The sequence below is a fragment of the Pteropus vampyrus genome, unplaced genomic scaffold (assembly GCF_000151845.1).
Source record: "Pteropus vampyrus isolate Shadow unplaced genomic scaffold, Pvam_2.0 Scaffold262, whole genome shotgun sequence".
NCBI classification, from domain to species: Eukaryota; Metazoa; Chordata; class Mammalia; order Chiroptera; family Pteropodidae; genus Pteropus; species Pteropus vampyrus.
In genome coordinates, this window is record NW_011889043.1 from 2,217,249 (window position 1) to 2,241,422 (window position 24,174).

At 31.8% G+C, this 24,174-nt stretch overlaps 1 protein-coding gene across 3 annotated transcripts in view; it reads left to right on the plus strand.

Moving 5' to 3' along the window:
- COL4A3BP (collagen type IV alpha 3 binding protein) overlaps positions 1–24,174 on the plus strand; it is a 79,139-nt gene that overhangs the window by 38,872 nt on the left and 16,093 nt on the right. For 2 of the 3 annotated variants that reach the window (XM_023520414.1, XM_011375138.2), the window contains 6 exons: positions 5,021–5,104; positions 9,990–10,147; positions 12,763–12,855; positions 17,957–18,043; positions 20,921–21,013; positions 21,526–21,603. In XM_023520414.1, coding sequence (XP_023376182.1) covers positions 5,021–5,104; positions 9,990–10,147; positions 12,763–12,855; positions 17,957–18,043; positions 20,921–21,013; positions 21,526–21,603 — 593 coding nt within the window. The remainder of the gene's footprint in view (positions 1–5,020; positions 5,105–9,989; positions 10,148–12,762; positions 12,856–17,956; positions 18,044–20,920; positions 21,014–21,525; positions 21,604–24,174) is intronic. The other variant, XM_011375139.2, reaches the window with a different exon arrangement.

The following is a 24,174-nucleotide window of genomic DNA, read 5'->3' on the forward strand; positions in this document are numbered from 1 at the left end:
GTTAATTAGGCTATTGCCACTATTTTTACTTGGAGAATGAATGGATTTAAAGCCTCTTGATCTTAAAGGGTAATGTCTTTAACTGATAAAGGTAATTATAGTCACTTTTGCTGCAAACCCCCAATGTAACAGATTTCAGTGTCCATATAACTTGTGTACTTTAATAACTTCTTAAGTAATCTATCACATTTAACAGATTTCAGTGAAGATTTTTAAATGATTTTTAAACTATTTTATTAAAAATAGTATCTTATCTTCGTAATGTTGGGCATTTTATATGATTATGTCTAATAAATTTAATTTGCCCCATGATGGGTCTTAGAGACAAGCATATGTTTATGTTAAATTTTCCAGTCTGGAATTAGTCGATCTCTTTCTCCCTTTCTCTTCTTCTCCTTCTCCCTTTCCTTCTCTCTTTACCTTTCTTTCTCTCCCTCTCCAGCACTCTCCCTTCCTCTGGCCTTTTTTTCATGGAAGAGGAAATCAATAATAGAGCTACATATACATTTTAAAAAAATTTTTAATGAATTCCTTTTAAAAGAAATTGTTAACTTATGTGAATTTTGAACTTTTCTTTTGTGACTGCTAAACATATTACTAATGTTGTTCACATCCATTCCTCAATTTTTCTATTTTCTGTGAAGACAAAAGTGAACTACTCACAGAATTATTACTAAATAGCAGTAAGTTTATTCACTGTATAACTAGGTTGCTTGACATGGTTTTATTTCTTGGTCTTATTAAATGTGTTGGATCTGAGTTCAAAGTTTTTGTTTTTTTCTGTTCTTCATTCCCTCTTTTTGTGTTCTTTGGGATTTTTTTTTATAATACCATTTTTTATCTTTTTCGTTTTCTTTTTAGTTATAACTTACTTTAGTGGCTACTTTAGGGTTTATAGTATACACATTTAACTGATCACAGTCTACTTTCAAGTAAAATAACCACTTCAAGTAAAGGAGCACAAAGACTTTTTCCTGCCGCAGGTAGGCTTTGAATACTGTTTCCTGGAATCTTTTCAGTTGGTTCTTTCTCTGACTTCTAGAGTACTCTCACTTTGTATGTACTGTGAGTACTCTACTGAATACTTGAAAGGACCTTCTACCAGTCTCCAAGGTTCTCTCTCTATACAGTTCTCCCCTCTCTGGTACTCTTTGCTTTTGTCTCTCAGCTCCTTTTCCTCACCTCAGAGAGTCTACTGGGCTCCTTTTGTGTTCCTTCTTACTCTTTAGCTTGGAAATTCTCCCAGGGCAGTAAATTGAACAATCATAGAGCTCACATTTGTTCCTTGACACTCAGGGATCATTGTCCTTTTTTGCCTAATGTCCAGTGTCTCGAAAATCATTATCGCATATATTTTGTCCAGTTTTTAGTTGCATGCTAGAGAGTAAATTTAGTTTCTTTATTCTATCTTGGCAAGAAGCAGAAGCCCATATTCTTCTTAAAATTTAGACAAAATTAAGTAGCTTTTGAAGTTCTTTATATTTGGTACACTTTTAAGTTTTTGGTTCTTTAACATTTGATGTTTATTTCTCTAAAAATAAAGGCAGTTAAACTTATATTTCTCCTTCATTAAAAAAAAAAAAAAGATACAATTGTCCCTAGGTATTCACCGGGATGTTCCAGGATGCCTGACTGATACCATAATCTGAAGATGCTCAAGTCCTTTATATAAAATGGTGTAGTATTTGCATATAACTTAAACACATCTTCCCTTACACTTTAAATCTTCATCTCTAGATTATTTCATCTTTAGATTACCTAATACAATGTAAATGCTATGTAAATTGTTGTTATAATTTATTGTTTAGGGAATAATGACAAAAAAATAGTCTGTACATATTGAGTACAGACACAACCATTGTAGGCCTAATTACATAGTCAGCAACAACACAACTTTTTTTTTTTTTTCAATCTGTGGTTAGTTGAATTCATGGATACGGAACCCACAGATACAGAGGACCAACTGTATATACCCTTTTAATCAAATTAAACATAACACATCAGCTTTCATTTCAAATACCTCTTTAAAGAAAAACAGGATATATACAGAATTGGATTCCTTGTTTATTTTTAAATGATCCACATCAATAGTATATAGCATTTGAAGGACAAAAGTGATAGTGAATAGAGTAGAAGTTGGGATGCAGTTATAACCAGTTGTGTAGAAGATTTGAAAATGATTTTAAACATTAATCATGTTTCAATAAATAGCAGTGATAGACTAATGCATTAGTTTGCTATTGCTGCCATCATGAAGTACCACAGACTGTGTGGCTTAAACAACAAATTTATTTTCTCACATTTCTAGAGACTAGAAGTCTGAGATCAAGTTATAGTTGGGTTCTTCTGAGGGCAATGTGGGGAGGATCTGTTCTAGGCCTCTCTCATTCTTATAGATGTTCGTCTTCTCCGTGTGTCTTCATGTCATCTTTTTTCTGTAAGTGTCTGTGTCCAAATTTTTTCTTTATAGGAACACCAGTCATATTGGATTAAGGCCCACCATAGTGACCTCATTTTAACTTGATTGTCTCCGTAACGCCCCTGTGTCCATATACAGCTATATTCTGAGATACGGGGGAGTTAAGACTTTGACATATGAATTTGGGTCAGAGGGGAACACAATTCAGCCCATAACAATTGATTTTTCTGTAATTGCTATTTTAAGAAAAATTTATGTTTTAAGAATACATGCTGGGAAAAGCGAAATGAGGACATAGACCTTAGTTTTCTACTTTGACTGTAGATCAGAGTTGCTGACCTGAGTCTAAGGATCTCTCTAGATGCACTTTAATTAAATTATCAAAACTAAGTCTGTGACTTACAGAATTTTAAGAATCACTATTCTTCATTAAGTGTGTCAGCGAAATGATAATAGCAAACTCTCATTTCATTTTATGTGATCATCGTTGTTTTTCATGTAAAATGTTTTATCAGAATTGCTAGTTAGGCAGTCTAAACATGATCCTCTGTCACTCACACACATACTCCCGTTAAGATTTAATTAACCTTTTAGGTCTTAGATACTCTGGGATTACAGAAGTAGAAGGCACTATCTTTAAACATACTGCTTGATTTTAAAACAGGACATATATATCACATTAAAGCCTTTAAAAGAAAGGTTCTTCTAATTTTTCTCTTCTAGTCATTGTTAGTTGAATGACTTGAAGCATTAACATTTCTCCATATCTGTTTCCTTAGTTGTAAAATGGATGTTATATCCAGCTCATATAATTGTGAGAATTAAACAAGAATATATATGTTAGCATTATGCTTATACTTAACAGCAAAAAATAATAGTAATAATAGCTGTTATTGATGTAGTTAATTTGGATTATTGCAGGGATAAGGAAAGCAGGAGTATGCAAGATCTAAGGGTGGAATTTAACATAATAGATTAATGTTAGTAAAGGAAACCAGTCTGATTGGGATGGAGAATTTGTATTAGCACAGTGATTTCAAACCATGTCATATATCCCTTAAAAGTGCCTCAGAAATGGACAAGGAGTATTTGGTTGGGAAGGGAAAGGGGAAGGCCGCTATTTTAGCTAGAGTGATTCTTGTTTTCATCAGTTTTCCATATTGAGTATTAGGCTAGAAAAAGAAGGTCAAAAATCCCTGTTTGGTGCTACAAGGCTGTTAGATAGTTCAGGATACAAAAGAGAACCTTTAGTAACCCAAAGTAGGTGCTAAGATGAGTGAAGTTCAAACCTTGCTGTATTTAAGAGCAGTTAATCAGAGGAGTTTTGAGACAAGGTCAGGATTTTATCTGAAGATGATTACTGATTTAAAAACAGAACAGTGTGCTGTGTTAATGAATTTCTTAGAATTGACCATATTTGCAAATGATTGATGAGAGAGTAAAAGAGCCGCAGAATCTGGGAATCTGATTAATCTTGGAACTAAGGTTTCTGCAGAGGCTTCACTGTGGAGATTGAATCTGTAGGAATGATAGACTTGGAAAAGTATGAGTCAGATATTGATATCAGTCAGCTAGGTAGAAATGAATAGTAGGTGTTAGTAGATAATAGCAGCTTATGATTTGAAAAGGTTGTTAAAAATGAGTAGCAAATTTTCCAAGTGTTAAAAAAGTGAAGTAACCCAATAATTAGAAAATGGCAGTACAGAATAAAGGCATTTTCCATGTGATTCCTACCATTTAGTCAAGGCAGGCAATAAAGTATAGGAATGGGCTTTACTTATATTGAAGAGACAGCTAAAGTAGGTGTGAACCAAATTACCCCTGAGGTAAAGAGATATAGGCAAGAAGTACAATAATTTAGAATGAATATTCTTTCTGAAGAGAGGGAGTTCCTTAAAAGGTAATTAAAGAAGCCATAAAAAAAGCTTGACAGAAAGTAGAGAATAAGGAGTCAGGGCTGAGGTTTAGAAATTTGCGTTAAGCATGGAGTATATAGTACATGGAGTATATAGTACAGAGGATTAAGTATATTAGGCAGTAAAAAAAGAAATGATAGGTACATAGAACAAAGAGGTACACAGAAGGAGAACACAGAGGATTTTCTTTTTTCTGTAACTGAGTAAGTTAAAATGGATGTCTAGGCACAGAAATTGATATTACATCTAAAAGTCATTATATTTCCCCTGCGTTTTCAGAGATGGTAAATTTAAGAACTCCCGGAAGCAAGCTATGGTATCCTCTGCATGGAAGTTATTCTCTTATAGCCCTGCTCAGCCATTCTACAATGGCTAGAAATTATGAATTTCTCTGGTAGATTTATGAAATTGCCCCAAGGTAGGAAAAGATAGGAAGACTAAAGGACAAAATAATTCATATCTTAATACCATTCCTTACATGAATGAGAATGGGTACAGTTTGTATAATAATGTATTAAAGACATTCAATAGCATATTTTTTGGACATACCTTAATAACCACTGAAAATACAGATAAGATCTTATATTCACAGACTCTAGAGTATATTGGCTTGGTTGAACATAAGAATATACTGGTTAATTTCTATTTCCTTTCATCCTAATATCTTTAAATATGTTTTATTTAGTGGTGGAGGATGATGAAGATGACTTTCCTACAACACGTTCTGATGGAGACTTTTTGCATAATACCAATGGCAATAAGGAAAAGTGTAAGTAGTACATTTCCCCCCGTCAACTAGATAAAATATACTTTCTAAAGTTATATAATATCTAACTATATAACAAGAATAATTATCGAATTGAACAATATTTTTAAAAGCTGTGGAACTGCTGGAAAGTGAATGTTTCTTCTGGAAGAAGACGTGTAGGTAAAATACACATTCTGACAATAATAATGGCCACTGATTATCTAACAAAGACTTACTCTGAACTCTAGACATTGGCCTGCTTATTTTAGCAGTATTTGGACGAATCAGTTTTTAGAACTAAAAAAGTTTATTTCCTAGGGTAGAGACATTTTAAGGAACTTGAATGTTTCTTTAGAGTGTGTTTCTCTCTAACTTTTTTTTTCTCTCTACTTGATAAACTGGCATTGAAAAGTATATAATCAGTGTTATTAAAGGAAAATTATTGAAATAATTCTGATTTTACAGCATAATTGTGTTTAAACCCAGGAACAAAGCAGTTTATTTCATATACCAGTTTATTAATTGTTGCTCTATTTCGAATGGTTCACTCACTAAATAAAATTCTGAAGGACATCATGCTAAGAGAAATAAGCTAAGGACAAATACCACATGGCATCACTTATATGTGGAGTTTTAAAACAAAACAAAACAAATTTGAAATCTGTGATTAATAATCCGCGCTCCTGTTTTGACGTGTCCTAAGAAGAAGCTGGATTCCTAAAAATTTTTTAAATTACAAGCCTTTGCGGGGAAAAAAATAAATTAATCTAATTGTGCTTATTTTTGCTGAAGTTCTGAAAGAACATGAAAATCTATGGTTGTGGCATATTTTCAAATACTTTTTTAAGACTAATATGAATGGGAAGAATTTTTTATTTTAGAAATCATATGGGAATATTCCATTATTGATACTAAAATTTAATGCTTTTCTCCACCACCTTTTCCTTCTTTTCTCCTCTTATTTCTTATTTTCATCATGGCTCTCTACTTTTTCCTTATAACCTACCCCTCTCCCAATCTTGCAAAGTACTGGCTTCTTATTACAAAGCCGTCCTTATAACTTGGGACCGAAATGTTGAACCTTACTGAGTCATCCAAATTTATATGTCTATATGGAATTAAAGGCTTTTGGGAGGAAGGTTCTTTCAGTTACATTTTAATTTCACAATGAATAATCTGCTTAAATCGAAAAAATACTTTGGATATTGGAAAAATTATTGAAAGAATGGAAATTATTGAAACTCACAAGTCCAACCTTCCATTCCACATTCACTCAATTACTACATCTACATTCACTGAAAGAGAATGGAAGCTTATTTTCTATAGAAATTGAACTGGAAAGTTCTAGATTCAGGAATACCTGGCACAGCAAGAGGTAGGTATATTGGCCTATCAATAAAGTTTTTAAGTGGAAATTTACATACTGATTATTGAAATTTAAGAGTCTCGCTAATTCTGCATATCTCTAAGAACTCTGGTATCCAGGGACTAAATGAAAATTTACATACTGAAAGATGCAGTTTCCAGCTCCCTTCTCTTACCCTGTTTATAGAATACCTATCAACCAGACTTTTTCTGATATAAAATTAGAAGATAACTCTGGAGACACTGAATGGACACAGGTAAAGACCTATAGAGATTTTCAGGAGTCTAGCATGAAAAAGCTGTCTTACTACCAGATTACTGTTTGATGAAGTCCACTAGTAAAAAAGCCCTGCTGGTGCATTTAGTGCTTCCAGTACCTAACCCCTAAATACGAACAGTTAGCTGGATCTCCATCCTGTGTGTTCAGAAGGACTTATCCACCAGGTTTTTTCTGCCTCTGAGTATGTGTATCACATGGTTATTTGGAGAACTTCATGTGTGGAAAGAAAAAACTTACCACAGAAACTACAGGGATTCTCCCTTAGGTTGCCTGCTATTCAAAATAATGTGTTTGAGAATCTTAATGAAACGAAGGGATTACAGATCTCTCGGCTTCTGTCAGCATTTGTTTTTATTCTTGACATGCTGATGTTAGCTTATAGGTTCCTTGATTTTCTAAGTGTTAGTACCTTTAAAAGATGGTTTAAATGTGTAAAGTCAGAGGTCAACTGAAAGAACAATAAATCTGAGTATTAATTTTTGGAGCCTAAATACTTACAAATCTAGATTTATAGATTAGTTTATAATTTCTTCCATTTCTGTCCTTCATATGCATGGGTACTTTCACATATTTTAACTTCCTTTTACTACAATGTATCATTTTCCCAGAGGAAACTAAGGCATGTTACCTTGTCTCTGTAAGATGATTTTTCCCTTGTTTTCACTTGAGACATTTATATAAGTGTGTTCATCTAAATTTATCAAGTAATTTAGGGTTTTGCTTAAGTTTTTCCATCAAGGTTAACATAATTTTACAATATAAGGTATAAGAAACTTGGAGCAAAAATCAAAGTAACCACTACTTAGAGAAGCCCATTGAGTGACAAATTTCGATGATTTCTTGTCTTCATGACTTTCATTTCCTAACAAATGTAATATGAGAGAAATTTATTTCAGTGGCCTTATGTATGAGACACTAAATAACATTGAAAATATCAACTATTGGAAAGCTCAAAATTCTGTTGCATAACCCCTGTATCATTGTGAAAAGGATTTCAAGTGGTTGCTTCTAAAAGTAGGAAGTGCAGCTGAAGAAGTATATTTCTAGAATTTTTTCAGACATTTCATGTTGCTCTTTTATACTGACTCAGGTATATAAATTAGCAAATATTTAGCAGGGAGGACCCCATTATTATAGTTGTAAACATTTTCTCAGGACACCAATGACTCTTAATTTCTAAGTTGGTTATTAATAAAAAAAAAATAGTTTAAAATAAAACCACAATCTTGGTAACGAGTGATAGAAAAGATAGAAGTTAAAATGATAGAAAGGATTTTCCGAAAATAAAAATGTTTTTAAAGCTTTATTGAGATATAATTAAAATACAACAAACTGCACATATTTAAGTGTACAAGTTGGTTAAGTGTTGAAGTTATCATGATGTTATTACCACCATCAAGATCATTACCACGTTCATCACCCTCAAAAGTTTTATCTAACCCCTTTGTCATCCCTTCCTTCTCCTTCCCAAGCAACCACTGGTCTCTTTTCTGTCACTATAGATTAGCTTGCATTTTCTAAAATCTAATATAAATGGTCTTAAACAGTTTGTCGGATTTTTGGCCTGGTTTCTTTCTTAGTTTAAGATTCATCATTGTTGTCATATGTATCAGTATTTGATTTCATTGCTGGGTAGTATTCCCTTGTGTTGATATTCCACAATTTGTGTTTCTACTTATCTGTTGGTGTACATTTAGTTTGTTTACAGTTTTTGGCTATTACAGTTAATGCCACTGTGAACATTTATGGACATGAATTTTATTTCTTTGGGGTAAATACTTAGAAGTCTAATGACTAAATCATATGGTAGGGGTATTTTTAACTTTTTAAAAAACTGCCAAACTGTATTTCACTAGCCATATATGAGAGTCTCAGTTTTTCCAAATCCTAGCCAACACTTGGCATGGTCAGTCTTTTTAAATTTTAACCTTCTGATAGATGTGTAATGGTATCTCACTATGGTTTTTAACTTGCATTTCCCTAGTAGCTAGTGGTATTGACTATCTTTGCCTGTGCTTATTTACCATCCATATCTCTTTGGTGAAATGTGTATTCAAATCTTTTGTCCGTTTTTTTGTATTGGTTTACGTATTTTCTTATTGAGTTTAGAGATTACTGTATATTCTATATTGTACCATAGAATACACCAATATTCTATATTAATATATCATATTAAATATATATAGGGTACAAATCCTTTATCAGATATATGCTTTACAAAGATTTTTCTCCCAGTCTGTGATTTGTCTCTTTACTCTCTTTAAAAAAAATTTTTTAATAGAAATTATATATATTTAAGGTATATAACATGATTTGGTATACATAGTAAAATGATTACTGTGGTCAAACTAATTAACATCATCTCACGTAGTTACCATTTTTGTATGTGTTAAGAACACCTAAAATCTATCTTAGCAAATTTTTAGTATTCAGTACAATATTATTAACTGTAGACACTATGCTGTATGTTGATAGATCTCTAGACTTATTTATTCCACATAACTGCAGCTTTCTCTTAACCATGTCTTCAGGAGCAGAAATTTTAAATTTTGATGAAGTACAGTTTACCAATTTGTTCTTTTATGGGTTTTACCTTTGTCCTCGTAGCTACATATGAGTTTGTAAAGTGGAAAGTGTCATTATTTAATTTATAAGAGTTCTATTACAGTAGTTTATTACTAGCTAATAATATAAGATACATTGTGTTCTCTTGTTTGCATCTGGTGAGCTTTAAGATATTTTTATTTCATTCAAAGGCTAACTCTAATATTATAAAATATAAACATAAGAACTATTGTGTGCATTGGTATTGAACTTGAATTTGGACATTTAAAATTTTTATATTGCTTTATTCAATTCTGCATTTCATTTTTACATATTTTTTAAATTCTACGTTTCTCAAAATGTAACATAGTTCTTGCCATAATTAGGTCCTGCCCCAAGCTTGTCAGAATGTTATTGTTAAAGTATTACTCCTCCTGCCACTTTATTCACTGGGTGCAGCAGAGCAAATAGATTTCAGGAAATCGAATCCAGGAAAAAGACTTGAAAGTACATATACTGCCACAAGCTTCTTTGCTCATAGAATATGGATGGAAATTTTTAAATGTTGGCCAACAAAAGAGAAATTATATTCTGAAAGCTTGCTCTGACTTGTTAGTTCTCTAAACATTTTCTAATTTTAAGTTGTGATAATAGACTCACATGTGTGTAATTATTTCTTTATTAGAAAGATTTTTAGTGGATAACTTTCTTTTTCAGTATTTCCACAGGTAACACCAAAAGGAATTAATGGTATAGATTTTAAAGGGGAGGCAATAACTTTTAAAGCAACTACTGCTGGAATCCTTGCTACACTTTCTCATTGTATTGAACTAATGGTAAAACGTGAGGACAGCTGGCAAAAGAGACTGGATAAGGTAAGACTAGTTTAAAAAAAAAAAAAATCAGATTTTTATGTAAGTTTTATATATGGATTGAACATTAAACCAAATTAACTCTTTAGGGAAAAATCCATTGGGATTGATATAAGTAGCCAGTGGTACCACTCCTCTGAAACTGGGGACTTAAACTCATTTTCCTGAGAATCACCAGTTAGATATTCAGTTAGTGCACAATAGGCATTCTTGATAGGATTTTAGTATAACGATTTTTGTAATGATAATAGTAATGCTTTGGAATAGAAGTGATGAGCCATATAACATTATCCAGCTTTATTATATGATATACGAAACTGCATTTAAGTTATATGAATTACCTTAAACACTAATTTATGTAGTGAAACTTTAACTTATTGCATTCATAGCCATTTTTTCAAGGTCACTGTGATATTACTCAACATACATTATGTTGTTCATCAAACATTTGCTTCTTGTTCACCTTTTTTTGACCTTTATTTAAACTGCCACACTGATAATAACACTACAATATGAATCTTTAGTCTCTAATATGAAGTATGAGTTAGTTAATTTATTTAGTAGGGGAACTTCTGTTTATAATTCAATGTCAGTAAAATAGTAAAATGTTAGAACCGAAACATACTTTAGTTTAATTCTAGTCCAGTGCCTTCATTTTATGGAAGAAGGAACTAAGGCCCAGTGACGTGTCCAGAAGTGTTAAGTAGCAGAGTTAGAAGAATTTTAATCTCTTCAATATTTCAGCTCTGGATACTAGGTCAGACCTCAGTACGAATTTTCTCATTCATCAGTGAGTCATATTGTTTATAGTATTTGAAGGTCTTAGCAATCCGAGCAAGATGCTAAGGAAAGCAATGTCATCACTGGTTTAATGGCAAAATAGCCACAGGATTTGAATAGCACCAATGTTTTTAAGAAAATCTCTATGTTTAGAAGAAAAGAGAATTGTTCAGAATTCTCACATGCAAGTAACAATAAGCCACATTGACTGACAATATGTGTTCTTTAAAAATAGGAAATGAAAACATTTATTTAAGGTATAAACATTTCATTTTAATTCTGGTGGAGTCGAACTCTTCTATATTCAAAGATTTCAACTCTATACCAGTGTATATCATTGAATTTCTAGAAGATACCCCATACACAAAAAATAATAATATATTGAGAAAACAAGACAGCCTCTTAAATCATAGACTAATGATTCAAGAGAATCATTCAACTCATTCCAACTACCTCTTTAAAACATTTTATCTTTAGTCTTTTTATCTTTCACTAAGGGTTCATCAGTCGTATCTCACCACACTGCCTAAAAATATTCTATTTATTTAAGATGTTTGCTTACATTAATAGACTTACATATGTGCAATTAATAGACTCACATACTTTTTCACTTTCCCCTAAGTGTTTTTAATAATACTGCTGTGCTGTGTGTTTTTGTTTTGTTCATTTTTTTAAATTAAGGTATATTAATACATACAGTGAAGTATACCAATCTTAAGTGTACTGCTTGATGGTTTTGTGCATTTATATACACTTCTGTCACCACCCTTCAGATCAAGATATTTAACTTTTATAGCACCCCAGTACAATTGTTGATAGCTTTAGTGGTTATTGGCAAACAATTTTCTAAAGTGGTTATATCAGTTAAAACTACCAGCAATTGATGGAATTCCACTTGTTCTTCATCCTTGGTCGATGTTCTTCATCAACACTTGGTATTGTCAGTTTTTTGTGGGCATTATTGTTTTTTAATTTTTAGCCAATCTGCTGGATATGTAGGCCCATTTTTTCTTGAGTATACAAAAAGCACTTAATCTTTGGATCTAATAACCTAATTCATTGATTTGTACTAGCTTCATTTCAAACAGAGTATTTGGAAGTATTGAGCTTTGTGTGATTTCAGTGTGGAATTTTTAGCCCATAAGCATTTGAGGTAAGGCATTTGACTAAAGGCATTAAGTTCTTTACAAGCTTGTTGGATTTCAGTATCAAATTTGACACAATGCAGCCTATTGTTATAGAAATAAGTTTGAGATCGGTGCCAGCACCAGCCTTTTTCTTTTTAGTGTTGACCTGGGTCTTTTAACTTTTTAGAGCTACAGGCTGTATCTATAAAAGGAGAGAGTTAAAGTAGAAATCTAAGCTCTTTTTCTGCTCTAAAATAGATTTATCCAGCAGTGGGAAAGTACAAGAAATATTTCTATCTTGGAATATAGTTTAGCATTCGTTCATTCTACTTATTGAGTTATTTTTTTATTAGCATCTATTACATTTTTTTCTTTATAACAAAATAAATATTGCTTTAATTGGGGAGAAACAAACGCATGAATATATTGTAGACATTTCTCTGGTACTAATTTATCTTTTTTAATGTAGATAATTTTGGCAGTTAATCTATTTAAATACATAACTTACCTTTTAGGTGATCTTCGAGGTGATTTAAATGGTAGCTTGTGTATAATATATAGCCCAGAGAAAAGTGTTTTCTTTGGCAGATTAATATTCATTTTTCATAAAAGTGAAGTTATTATTTGGCCAAATCCTAAAATTCTGGTAAAATGCAGAGAAAATCCCCACTTCAAATGATAAAATTTTCATTTGCTTTTTTTAAAAAATAGGAAATCGAGAAAAGAAGAAGGATAGAGGAAGCATACAAAAATGCCATGACAGAACTTAAGAAAAAATCCCACTTTGGAGGACCAGATTATGAGGTATGAAGTTACATTTTGATTTTAGAATGAGAAATATATAGGCCATATCTATAACAAAAGTGATTAATTTTTAAATAATACTTTTGTAACTTTTCAATAGTCTAAATATATAATTTGTTCTTCAGTGTTTATTTTAATTAAATGTGTATTCCATAATATATAAATACTAGGCTTACTCTGAAATATATATTTTTTTATTGCCTCCAAAGTTTAATATAGGCTTTAAAAGTCTCATTATTAGGCCTATCCACTTTATGGTACAAGTTTTTATCTCCCCTGTCAGGATGATAATTTTTAATGTCATAATTCATTTTTTTTTAATAAAAGCAACTTGCAGAGGAAAAACCTGAGTACTTTATATAGACAAAAAATTTTAGTCTGTGCTGTGTACTGTGAGCTCTTATCTATAGCAAAGCATGAACTGTTCTGATTGCTTTGCCTTTATGTTTGAAAATATGTGAAACTTTTTTCCCTTTTATTTACTTATTAAGCAGTTAATAAAATGTTCCTCTCCATATACACACATATATTAAAATTTTATAAGCTATTATTTCTATCATATTTCTTTAGAGAAAAAAGTGCAAGACATATATCTGGTAATTGTCATTATCATTATTGATATTCCTGAAATGAGCATTTTTTAAATGGAATGGCAAGGAGTATCTCTGAGAGAGAAGTAGGATGATAAAATAATTATAGTTAGATTATATTTAAGAAAATAGAAGAACAATTTCTTGCCATTTTTGTTCTAGAAATGAAAAAAAAGCTGTTGTTGACTGAGTATTTTTTTATGTTGGAATTGATGATTTCCAACTATGGAAATTCACAATAATTTAAATATTTTAAAATTATTAAGCTGTCAACTTGTTCCTTCTATAATGTATAAAAATTATATACTTAGCAATCCTCTAAGGCTTTAGAAAACTAGATTACTTAAATATAAGCTATTTTAATTTTTATTCTGAAGCTAAGTAGATTATTTTGCCATTTTAGGTTTGGGGGAACTATCAGCTTTAAAAAATTACCTTATTTTTTCATATTATAAATAAAATAAATGTTTATTATAGGAAGATTATAGAAAATACTAAAAAAGCCCATGTTTTTAATTTAACTTAATTAAATTAAATTAAATTGGTATATGGTACCAATTTAATTATATGATATCAATTTAATTAAATTGGTATATGGTACCAATTTATCTTCTACCAGCAATATATAAGTACAAATGTATACTTATCTCTACTTCCGTCAACACAGATATTTTAGAAGACTAAGAGTAGAGTGGAGAGTGGAGGGGCCTTGTGCTAGGTATATGTGTTTACTAGTTTTAAATCCCCCCCCCAAAAAAATTGTTTTATTTATTGATGTGATTTAGGCTTTCTTTAAAAAATATTTATTGATCATTTGTTGTCTTTAATGACTCACTTATACATGTCCCTTGACATTTTTCTTATTATTAAGATTTGCTTTTTTTTTTTTCTCTTTATTGATTTAGATGTGTAGGATTGGCTTTTCATTTTTCAATTATTTCATTCCTTTTGTAGTATTTAAAAAGTGTTTTTGTTTATTTTTATACTTTCATATAATTAATCCCTTTTTATATACTTACCTTTACATTTGGTATCATGCTTAAAAAAATATTCTCTATTTCAAATAATTATTTGTATTTTCTGGTTTTTTAAAAAAACTTTAATAGTCTCTTCAAAATATATTGTTGGTATATCTAGATTTTTAAGAATTAAGATATAACATAGGACTTTTTTATTCCAATGGTGTTGTTGACTAAACCATATTTTTTCACTCATTCGAAATGTACCCACCCTCTTTTAATGAAGAAAATGATTAAGGGTACTTCAACCTTTTTCTTACCAAATCCTTGTGGTATCGAGTTAAATATACAATTCTTAAAGTAGGGCCAGATTTTACACCTTTTTTCTCTTCCTTTTAGAATTTTGAACCATCCATATTTTCTTGTGTCAGCACTACACCTGCATGGATTTTAGACATTAATTCAAATATGACTTTATAGGTTCTCATCAAACATTCATGATATTCTAATTATTAAACAAATTTTAAATATTTCTGTCATCTGTAGCCTCAGAAATTAATTTATAATCTTAAATTCATTTCTTAAGACTTCTTATACTGCAGGGTACTATGCTAAGCATGAGGGATATTGGAGGGAACAAGGCAGACAAGGATCCTGCCTAGGCCCACCTTAATGTATACTAATGGGAATATAGACTAGATAACAGGCAAATAGAATAATGTACCTTATAAAACACATTTAACACCGAAAGGGATGGCTTCCCAAAGGAAACAACATCTTAGCTGAAACCTTAAGAATGAATAGGTTGAGTAGATTTTAACCAGGTGAATAGCCTAGAAAGAAAGTTGCTGGGGGATTGGGATGGGCAGGGGGCTCAGAAAAAAAAAACAAAAACAAAAACAAAAAACATTTAGAGACCAGAAGCAGGAGAGCATTATAGATCCTTAGAAATAGCTTTTAAGCAAATGAAGTTTTCAGATTTTACAGTTTAGAAAAATCATTCTGCTTCTTGCAGTGAGGAGAATGTGTTGAAGTTGACAGTTGTGACAGGGGTTTGGAGACTTTTTCAGTATTAGAGGTGAGACTTGAAGATAGCCTAAATTAGGATAGGACAGTAGGAATCGACATGGACAAATTAGGTATTTGGAAAGTATAATTGAAGGGTATGATGATTGAAGGAAGGAAAAGGGAGAAGTCCAAGAACAGGCCCAGGTTTCTGCCTTCATCAGATTGGTGTGAAGTTAGAGAAAGAACAGGTTTTAGACATCTTGCATGTGATTTGAAGCATTCACCTGAGGAGGTCTTATATATATTATTAGATGTAAAGATCTTAGGAGAGGGATGGACAGACTGTGAATTTGGGAATCATCAGATGATGACTGAAGCTTTAGAAATGAAGAAGAATGCTGTGGGGAGAGCAAGTGTAGAACCTTAAAGAACACCCACATTTAAGGGGTAAGCAGGGGAGGATGAGCCTGCACAGGAACCCAAAGAAGAGTGCTTATTTAGTAGAGATGAACTTGGAAATGAGGAATCCAAGGATAAAGATCTCTTCAAAGAATCATTAGAAATGTTCCCAGTAGGGCAAGTAAGATCGAGACTGTGGAGTGTCCTGTAGATTTAGCAATAAATAGCTTTTTTCCTTGTTAAGCGTGATGAGATAAAGGTTTGTTTTTTTTTTAAGTTGTTTTTTAATAAAGGCAATTTCATTGCAATTACTTTAGTTCTCTGTCAAATTTTCCATCAAAGGAAAAATGTACTTGTCTTACTTGCCCATTTCATGTCATACTAGAATTTTTAATTTTTTTAAATTAAATTTACTGGGGTGACATTGGTTAATAACATTAGATAAATTTCAAGTGTACAGTTCTATAATACATCATCTGTATATTGCATAGTATGCTTACCACCTGAAAGTAGAATTTTTTAATGCTATATTTCTCAATTAGTAGATGGAGACTCTGACGTGATTGCATAGGTTAAATGAGTATTATAATTTTTAAAAGTATAGATGTGATTGTGATCAATACAGTTTTAAAAATCATTAGAAAATATGTTTGAGCTCAGAGTAGGTTTTGACTATTTTGTATAAGAGACCAAAGTGATACCGCTGTCATTTGAGTGTCTTTGAAATGTTTTAACTTTAAAAACAGAATCCCACAGAATAGAGGCCTCCGAATGTTGTTACTGCTCTTTTTTATGATCTAGCTAGGTATTAGATAGTTATATTCACTTAACGATAATTTATAGAGATATATAGTATTTTGTATGTATGTCATAGTTGAATAAAAAGTTTTTGTTTTTTTTAAATGAGTTGTGAGGAAGTCCTCATAACTTAAAAAAAAACTGTTGCAAGATTTCAAGATTTCTCATTTATCTGTGCCAAATGACAGGCATTACACTGTAGTTCCCATCACCCTTCCTTCCTGTATGACCCCAAGTTAATGATGGGATGGGACGATGTTGCTGCTTTTTCATGAAGTAGTGGTGACTTGGGATTATCAGTCTAAATGGAAAGATTCCAGACAGACCAGCAATCATTCATATGTCATTTTATGTATTTAAAAATTTAGGGAAACTTAAACCCAAGCCTACCTTTTCAGCCTCCACTTTACCATAACATGAAGCTGTTATTCAGCTTAGTCACTTATTTTTTTCATCACAGCAGGAGCATACTTGCTTGTTTTCATTTTGCTATTGTTATTTATATTTTTCTGATACAACTGATGTTTCACTTGCATGAGAATCAATTGGAGGACTTATAAACATGCAAATGCCTGCTCCATCCAATGCCTACTAAAAAGTAATTTCTGTGTATGGGGGCCTGGGAATTTTTGTTTTAACAATTTCCCCAGGTGATCGAGAACCTTGCTCTTCCATCTAACCAGGCTTTCAACTTTTCTTTCTCCATAAATTGTCTTTGCTTGGGAAGTGTCAGTTCAACTTTTCTTTCTCCATAAATTGTCTTTGCTTGGGAAGATCCCCTTCAGAACTCCTTTCTGCACTTATTACTATAGATCGTATACAACTTTGTACTTACTTTCTACAATTTTATATGGTTTCTGTTCATAAGTTCTCAAGTTACAAGTACTCAACCCTACCACAAAAGCAGGCATAGATAATACATAAATGGATGAGCATGATTGTATTCCAGTAAAACTTTATCTTCATTTTATGTAATTCTCACATGTCAAAAGTGTTATTCTTTTTTTTCCCAACCATTTAAAAATGAAATTCTTAGCTTAAAGGCCATACAAAAGTAGGCCATGGACTGGATTTGGCCCATGGGCCATAGTTCTAGATTGTTGCCCTAACACAGTGTCGGTCAATATACAGTAAGTGTATAGGTCCTGAGTGAATGAATTGTTATACCCATGATTTTGCACAGAGCATGTGTTGCACATCTTTTTTATAATATGATCTAATGTACTCACTGGTTCATAAATATTTGTTGAGTCGCTTTTCACCTTTCCTCAAGTTAATGCCAGGGTTATCTGTGTTTTCCATTTTCTTAAATGAACTGCGTTTTTTTTTTTTTCTGTTTTCAAATAGGAAGGCCCAAATAGTCTGATTAATGAAGAAGAGTTCTTTGATGCTGTTGAAGCTGCTCTTGACAGACAAGATAAAATAGAAGAACAGGTATAACTGTTATTAAAAATTCTAAAACTAGGTATTCCTTGATATGTTATTTTATATGAAAAGAATTTGAAAATCGTTAAACCGATAAACTAGACAATGAACTGTATGTCTATACTGAATCACAAATGTAGACAAATCTTTGTCACTTCCTTCATCGAGTAATTTCCAAGCAATAGAAAGACCAATGAATGATACTTTAAAGGAAACATGCATAATTAACACAAAATTAAATGAAAATATTCTGCCTGTTCCCTTTGAAGTTTCCAACTTTATCTTTCTATTAATATAAAGCATATATTTACTTGGAATGAAACTGTCTCTTAGATTTTCTCTTTACCACCAAGCACCATATAAATTCGAAAGGAAAATGACCAAGAATTTATTTTTCTTCTAAATTACTATTATTCCATTTTTATTATCTCCTTTATTGCTTTCACTACCTTCACCTTCAATTACTTTCTCACTTTTAATTCTGCTCAGTATTTTATCACCATTAAATTTACATCAGTTATACCTAGCTTCTGTGGAAATTGAAGGAAAGCATTTCTTAAACCTTTAACTTTGATTTCAAGATTAATTTGATCTTTTGCCTTCAATGCAGTTACCACATATTACCACTAGAGGGTACTTAAGGATGAATTTCAGTTTTCCCAGGACTTTAAGCATCTTGCAGATAAACGTGTATCAGTTTTATACTACAGATTAATTTGCATTAAAAAAAGTTGACATGTTCATTCTCTATCATTAGTAAGTCAGTCATGGCCGTTATGCCCATTTACTGGCTTATCTACCTGAGGATAAATCAACTGCAATAGTGACTAATTTTCTCGTTCATTTTTCATTTTTTTCTTCTAAATCAGTAATAAAAAGTTCATGTCACATTAATTTATAAAGCTTTTTGCTCATTTTTTATACCTGAAAGATACTACATAGCACTCAGTAAGAGCAGGAATTTTCAGTTCCTAAATGAGCTCTAATTTTGGATGCCAAAAGTATTACCAGAAGTAGCATCATCATGTTTGTTTTTTTAAGGTTTTTTTTTTTTTTTTTTTTTTAATATATATGTTGTTATGGGAAGACTAGTGAACTGTGAGGTCAAGACAACTTTGATTTTTTAAAATTTATTTATTTAAATTAGTTTCAAGTATACAGTACATTGGTTAGACATCTATATTGTTCATAAAATGATTCCCCCAATTGCTCTTTCCCTCCCCTGGCCCTCCACTTAGCCACCATATTAATGTTAACTGCATTCCCTGTACTGTGCTCCCTATCCTTGTGCCCAGCTATCAACTACTAATCCTTCACCCCATTCTCCCAGTCCCCCAACCCCATTCCCCTCTGTCTGCCACCAAATTGTCCACTTTATTTGTGAGTCTGTTTTTGATTAGTTTGTTCTTTTTGTTCCTTTGATTCCACGTGTAAGTGAAATCATATGGTATTTATCTTTCTCTGTCTGACTTATTTCACTCAGCATAATAACCTCTAGGTCCGTCCATGTCATTGAAAATGGTAGGATTTCATTTTTTAATGGCCGAGTAATATTCCATTGTATGTATGAACCATGTTGGTACAGCCGCTATGGTACAGAGGTTTCTCAGAAAATTAAAAATGTATATACCTTTTCACCCAGCAATGGCACTTCTGAGTATTTATTGAAATAGAACCAAAACAATAATTCATAAAAATCTATGCACTCCAATATTTGTGGCAGCACAATTTACAATAGCCAAGATATGGAAGCAACCTAAATGCCCATCAACAGACGATTGGATAAAGACAGCTTTATTCTTATTCTTAGTTATACTGGTGACTATGTACCTGTAAACATATTACTTAAATTCTCTGGGCCTTGGTTTTCTAATCTGTGAAACAAAGAGTTAGACAAGATGATTCAAATCATCCATTCTGGCTCTAAAATGCTGCTTTCCTAAATATCAACACAGTGGTTGAGTTGAAATGGAAGAAAATCAATGAAAACTTCTATAAGCTTTAGAAAAAAAAAATATTTATGGAGCTATTAACTCATTTAATTTCAGTCTATTTTTGACACTTTGGTAGATATTCTACAAAACAAGTTGTTAAACAGGCCATGATTTTCCTTGCCTAATAACTAGGCATGCCAGTATGACAAAGATGATTACAATGTGTCAATGCTGTAGAGGTAGTAAGCTTCAGTAATCCATGAAATCAGTTCCAAAGGTTCAGATCAATTCCCTCATTGTATGCAGTAGATATTGCATAGGGCTTTCAACAATTCAGCCACTATATAGGTATTCTTTAGTGACATATTGAGTTTACATTATTTGTTTTACATTATTTGCCAACAAAAGGAAAGATATGTGCAATAAAGTGGTGAGTGAGAAATGAGATCTTTGCAGTTATGTGCACATAGTGTTGAATAGAAATTAGCAGTTGTCTTCTTCATAGTTAGAAAGATATACATATGTTTTTTGGAACATAACGGACACAGTGATATTGGTTCAAATGATACAGCCGTGCAGGTCTCAGATGAAGTAGAACAATTGGAATAATTTGGCCAGAGTTTGGATAAGAAAATCAGCAGTGTTAAGATTGATTCATGGTAATGATGTCATGCTGGTATTGAGAGTCTGACTGGAAGCAAAATCAAAAAACTAATCCCTGGTCTAAGGTAGTAGCTGTGGACTCCAAAAGAAGAGATTGAATTGGAATACATAAAGTAAGTGTCAGGATTTGGCAAGGCTTGTATCTTTAGATTAGTTTCATAATTCAAATTTTTATAAATACTGAAGTGTTCAATAATTAAATGTTGGTAGTTCCAGATTATGTTATCTATTCTTTAGCTGCGAAATACACTTAAAAACCTTCCCATTCTAACATTATATGTTTTCTTAGTCACAGAGTGAAAAGGTCAGGTTACATTGGCCTACATCCATGCCATCTGGAGATGCCTTTTCTTCTGTGGGGACTCATAGATTTGTTCAAAAGGTAAGCTAATATTAGAGTTTACTGACGTATATGTTGTTTTGTTCTTCACTGTTGATTAGAACTGTTTTTTGATAAGTTTTCTCCCTTTTCTTGAATTCGAGTAATGAGATTTTTTGATATTATATGTTTCCTTCCATATACATCTTCCAAAACAAAAATCTTCCTCTGAACATAATTTCTTTCTTTCTTATTTAAGGGGAAAAGAGGTTTGGGGGTGGATAGGGAGTAACTAGTCCAAAATAGTTAACCAGAAGCATAGCCAGTTATATTAAATTTCTCTTTTCTTTGGGTTAAGTTGTATTATTTTATATTATTAGAATTACTGCATTCTTCTTAGAAAGATTTTGGAGCATAACACATAATAGGTACATGAAGTCAGCACTTGTTGCTGAGCTTGTTTCATATAGTGCTTTGTTCTCTCTTTCTTTATCTTGTGTTTGGAAGTTGGTACTGAATGCTCTGTTGTGCCTTTGTTCTGATTACTTGGTTTTTTCTTTGTCTGTCTCTGGTAGCCCTATAGTCGCTCTTCCTCCATGTCTTCCATTGATCTAGTCAGTGCCTCTGACGATGTTCACAGATTCAGCTCCCAGGTACTGTATGAATGTATAGAGTGGACTTGAGTCTTTCTGTGCTGTATTTCAGTCTGCTTTCCCAGTTCCTAGAAATCTTTTGGTTAGGCCACTTGTTTTGGTTTTGAATTTTAAATAGTAACAATAAGCACTAAAAAGGCCTTCATTATCTACTAAACAGTTCCTCTATCAGGCTTGCACATGCCTTTTGTATCCTCTACTTTGAATAGCTTAGAATTTTACTATATAGGAGGAACTCCCGAAAGACTTCAGATCAAATTGAAATAAGTCAAAGGTATCTGGTTTTAAAATATCATGTAATATCTATTTCTTCAGATAGGATTCAGCATTTTATTTCACATTTATATTAATATATACAGGATATGTTATAGCATAAAAGCAGGCGTCAACAGTCTCACTTCTAATCTAATTTAAATATAATTATATTCAACAGGAAAATAATTTTTTATTTTATTTTTTATTTTTATTTTCAATTATAGTTGAAATTCAGTATTATATTAGTTTCAGGTGAGCAGGAAATACTTTTTAAATAATTTTTCTCTCATTACCATTATAATGTTGAGTACTGTTGAACAGATTGTACTTTTCTTATGCACATTATCTTTGGATATTATAAATTAATATTCCTGTTCATATGCTAAATTTATGAAAATTGGTTTTAATTGGTTAGTTGGCATCATTGTAAGGGTTTAGGAATTTATGACAGGAAACTGGATGCTTATAGTCTCTTCCCTCAATAAAATCATTGGAGGAATATTTTTTAGCATCAACATTAGTTGGAAAAAAAATTTTTCTATCTTCACATCTTTACAATTCAGCTTTGTGTCTATGTAATGATTACAGTTTATTGCATTACATTATGTTATCTTAACCCAAATTCCCAAATTATTGAGTTTAAATCCTGTTTAGCTGCATGATATTGGACAACTTTCCTAACTCTTTTATACTTCACTTCTGTGATTTAGCTAGGACTCTGATCTACCTAGGGCCGGGCATGTAATAAGTGCTTAGTAAGTGAGCTTTTATTAACATTATAATAACATAATTTCTTCGAGCTAATCAAAATGATCTGTGTCATTTTTTTCCTCAATATTCAAATAAATTTTTAAAAGTCATAATTTAAAACATTTTATTAGTTTACACATATGAATAAAATTTACATTCATTTTTAACTATACAGTAAAGAAGAAAATAAGAATCAAATTGTTTTTCTGATTTTTGCAGCTTTTTTCTCCTTAAATGTTTTTGAGAAATAGATGAATTAACCTTTTAGAAATCACATGTAGCCAAACTTATTACAGTATTTCTTACCTTTTGCACATCCATCTGTACATGCTTTTTAAAAAATGACTCATATTCACAATAAATTACTGACTAAACTTGATAATACTGGGAGACTTTGGTTTATCCTGCCAAGTTCTACCTTGCATTAAAATAGTAAAATAAACTAAAATCCGTCAGTACTGGTCACCATTTTCTCTTAAAATATAGGAACACATAGTCTATAAAGGAAAGAAAATGTAATGAGAGCAAAAAAAGAATATAAGCCACTAATAGGTGCATAAGAATTAGGACTTCAGAACCCAGACCTGTGCCCTAGCTGTAGATCTATAGAAGACTGAAAGCCTTCAAGTACAGATGAATATATCACTGAGAAGCAGGTGCCCAGATTTCTACAAGTCTTTTGCCAAGTCATAGCTTACTTCTTTACCTAATTTTTTGTGTAACTCATGTATATAAGTTGAGAAATTCTTTGCGGTGGGTTTTTCCCTAAGATATGATGCTCATGATCAGATGCTGTTTTAGCTTTAGATTATTAAACTGTGTTATATGCCAGATATTTGGTGTCATTAGCAGACTTGGGCTCTGGCATTTAACTGTTGATTCTTTTGTCTTTGACATCTGTATACAAGTTTTGGCTCCTGACTGCTTTGTTCTTGTTGAAATCATGTTCATAATCCTAATTAGGTAAGATAATTAAACAGAATTGAGAGATGCCCTGAAAATAACTTCAAATAAAATAAGTGAATTTATTAGGAAATTAGTGGCAAATCATGAATCTGTCTGATGGGCAGATAATGGGAATGCAGTAGCTCTAAATCAAAGTGTACAGAAAGTAGAAAGGACTTGAATTTATGAATGAATCTTTTTGTCACATTTATTGGCATAACACAGTTACCATCTAAAGATGTCACCGTAAAAGTCAGAGGGAAAAAAAATCCACTGTTGGGGGGAAAAAAAAATCAAAGGGTTGGCAATAAATCTGTGATTTAATCTATGATGAGCATCATTGTAAAAACAATTCTTTGTAAAGTTCTTTCTGACTTTATGTCCATAGTAACACATTGTTGTGGTAATTATTTATTTCATCCTTCCTTTTTTTATTGTACAGTAATACATGCTATTTAAAGCAGAACTAGAAAGTAAATAAAATTAAAATACTACATCACTATTAGTATTCTCATACATATAAAAAATCATATTGATAAATACACACACTTTAATTGTTTTTTCCTACCAAAGTAGCTAATTCTATATATACTAATTTGTAACCAGCTTTTTAAAAAACAT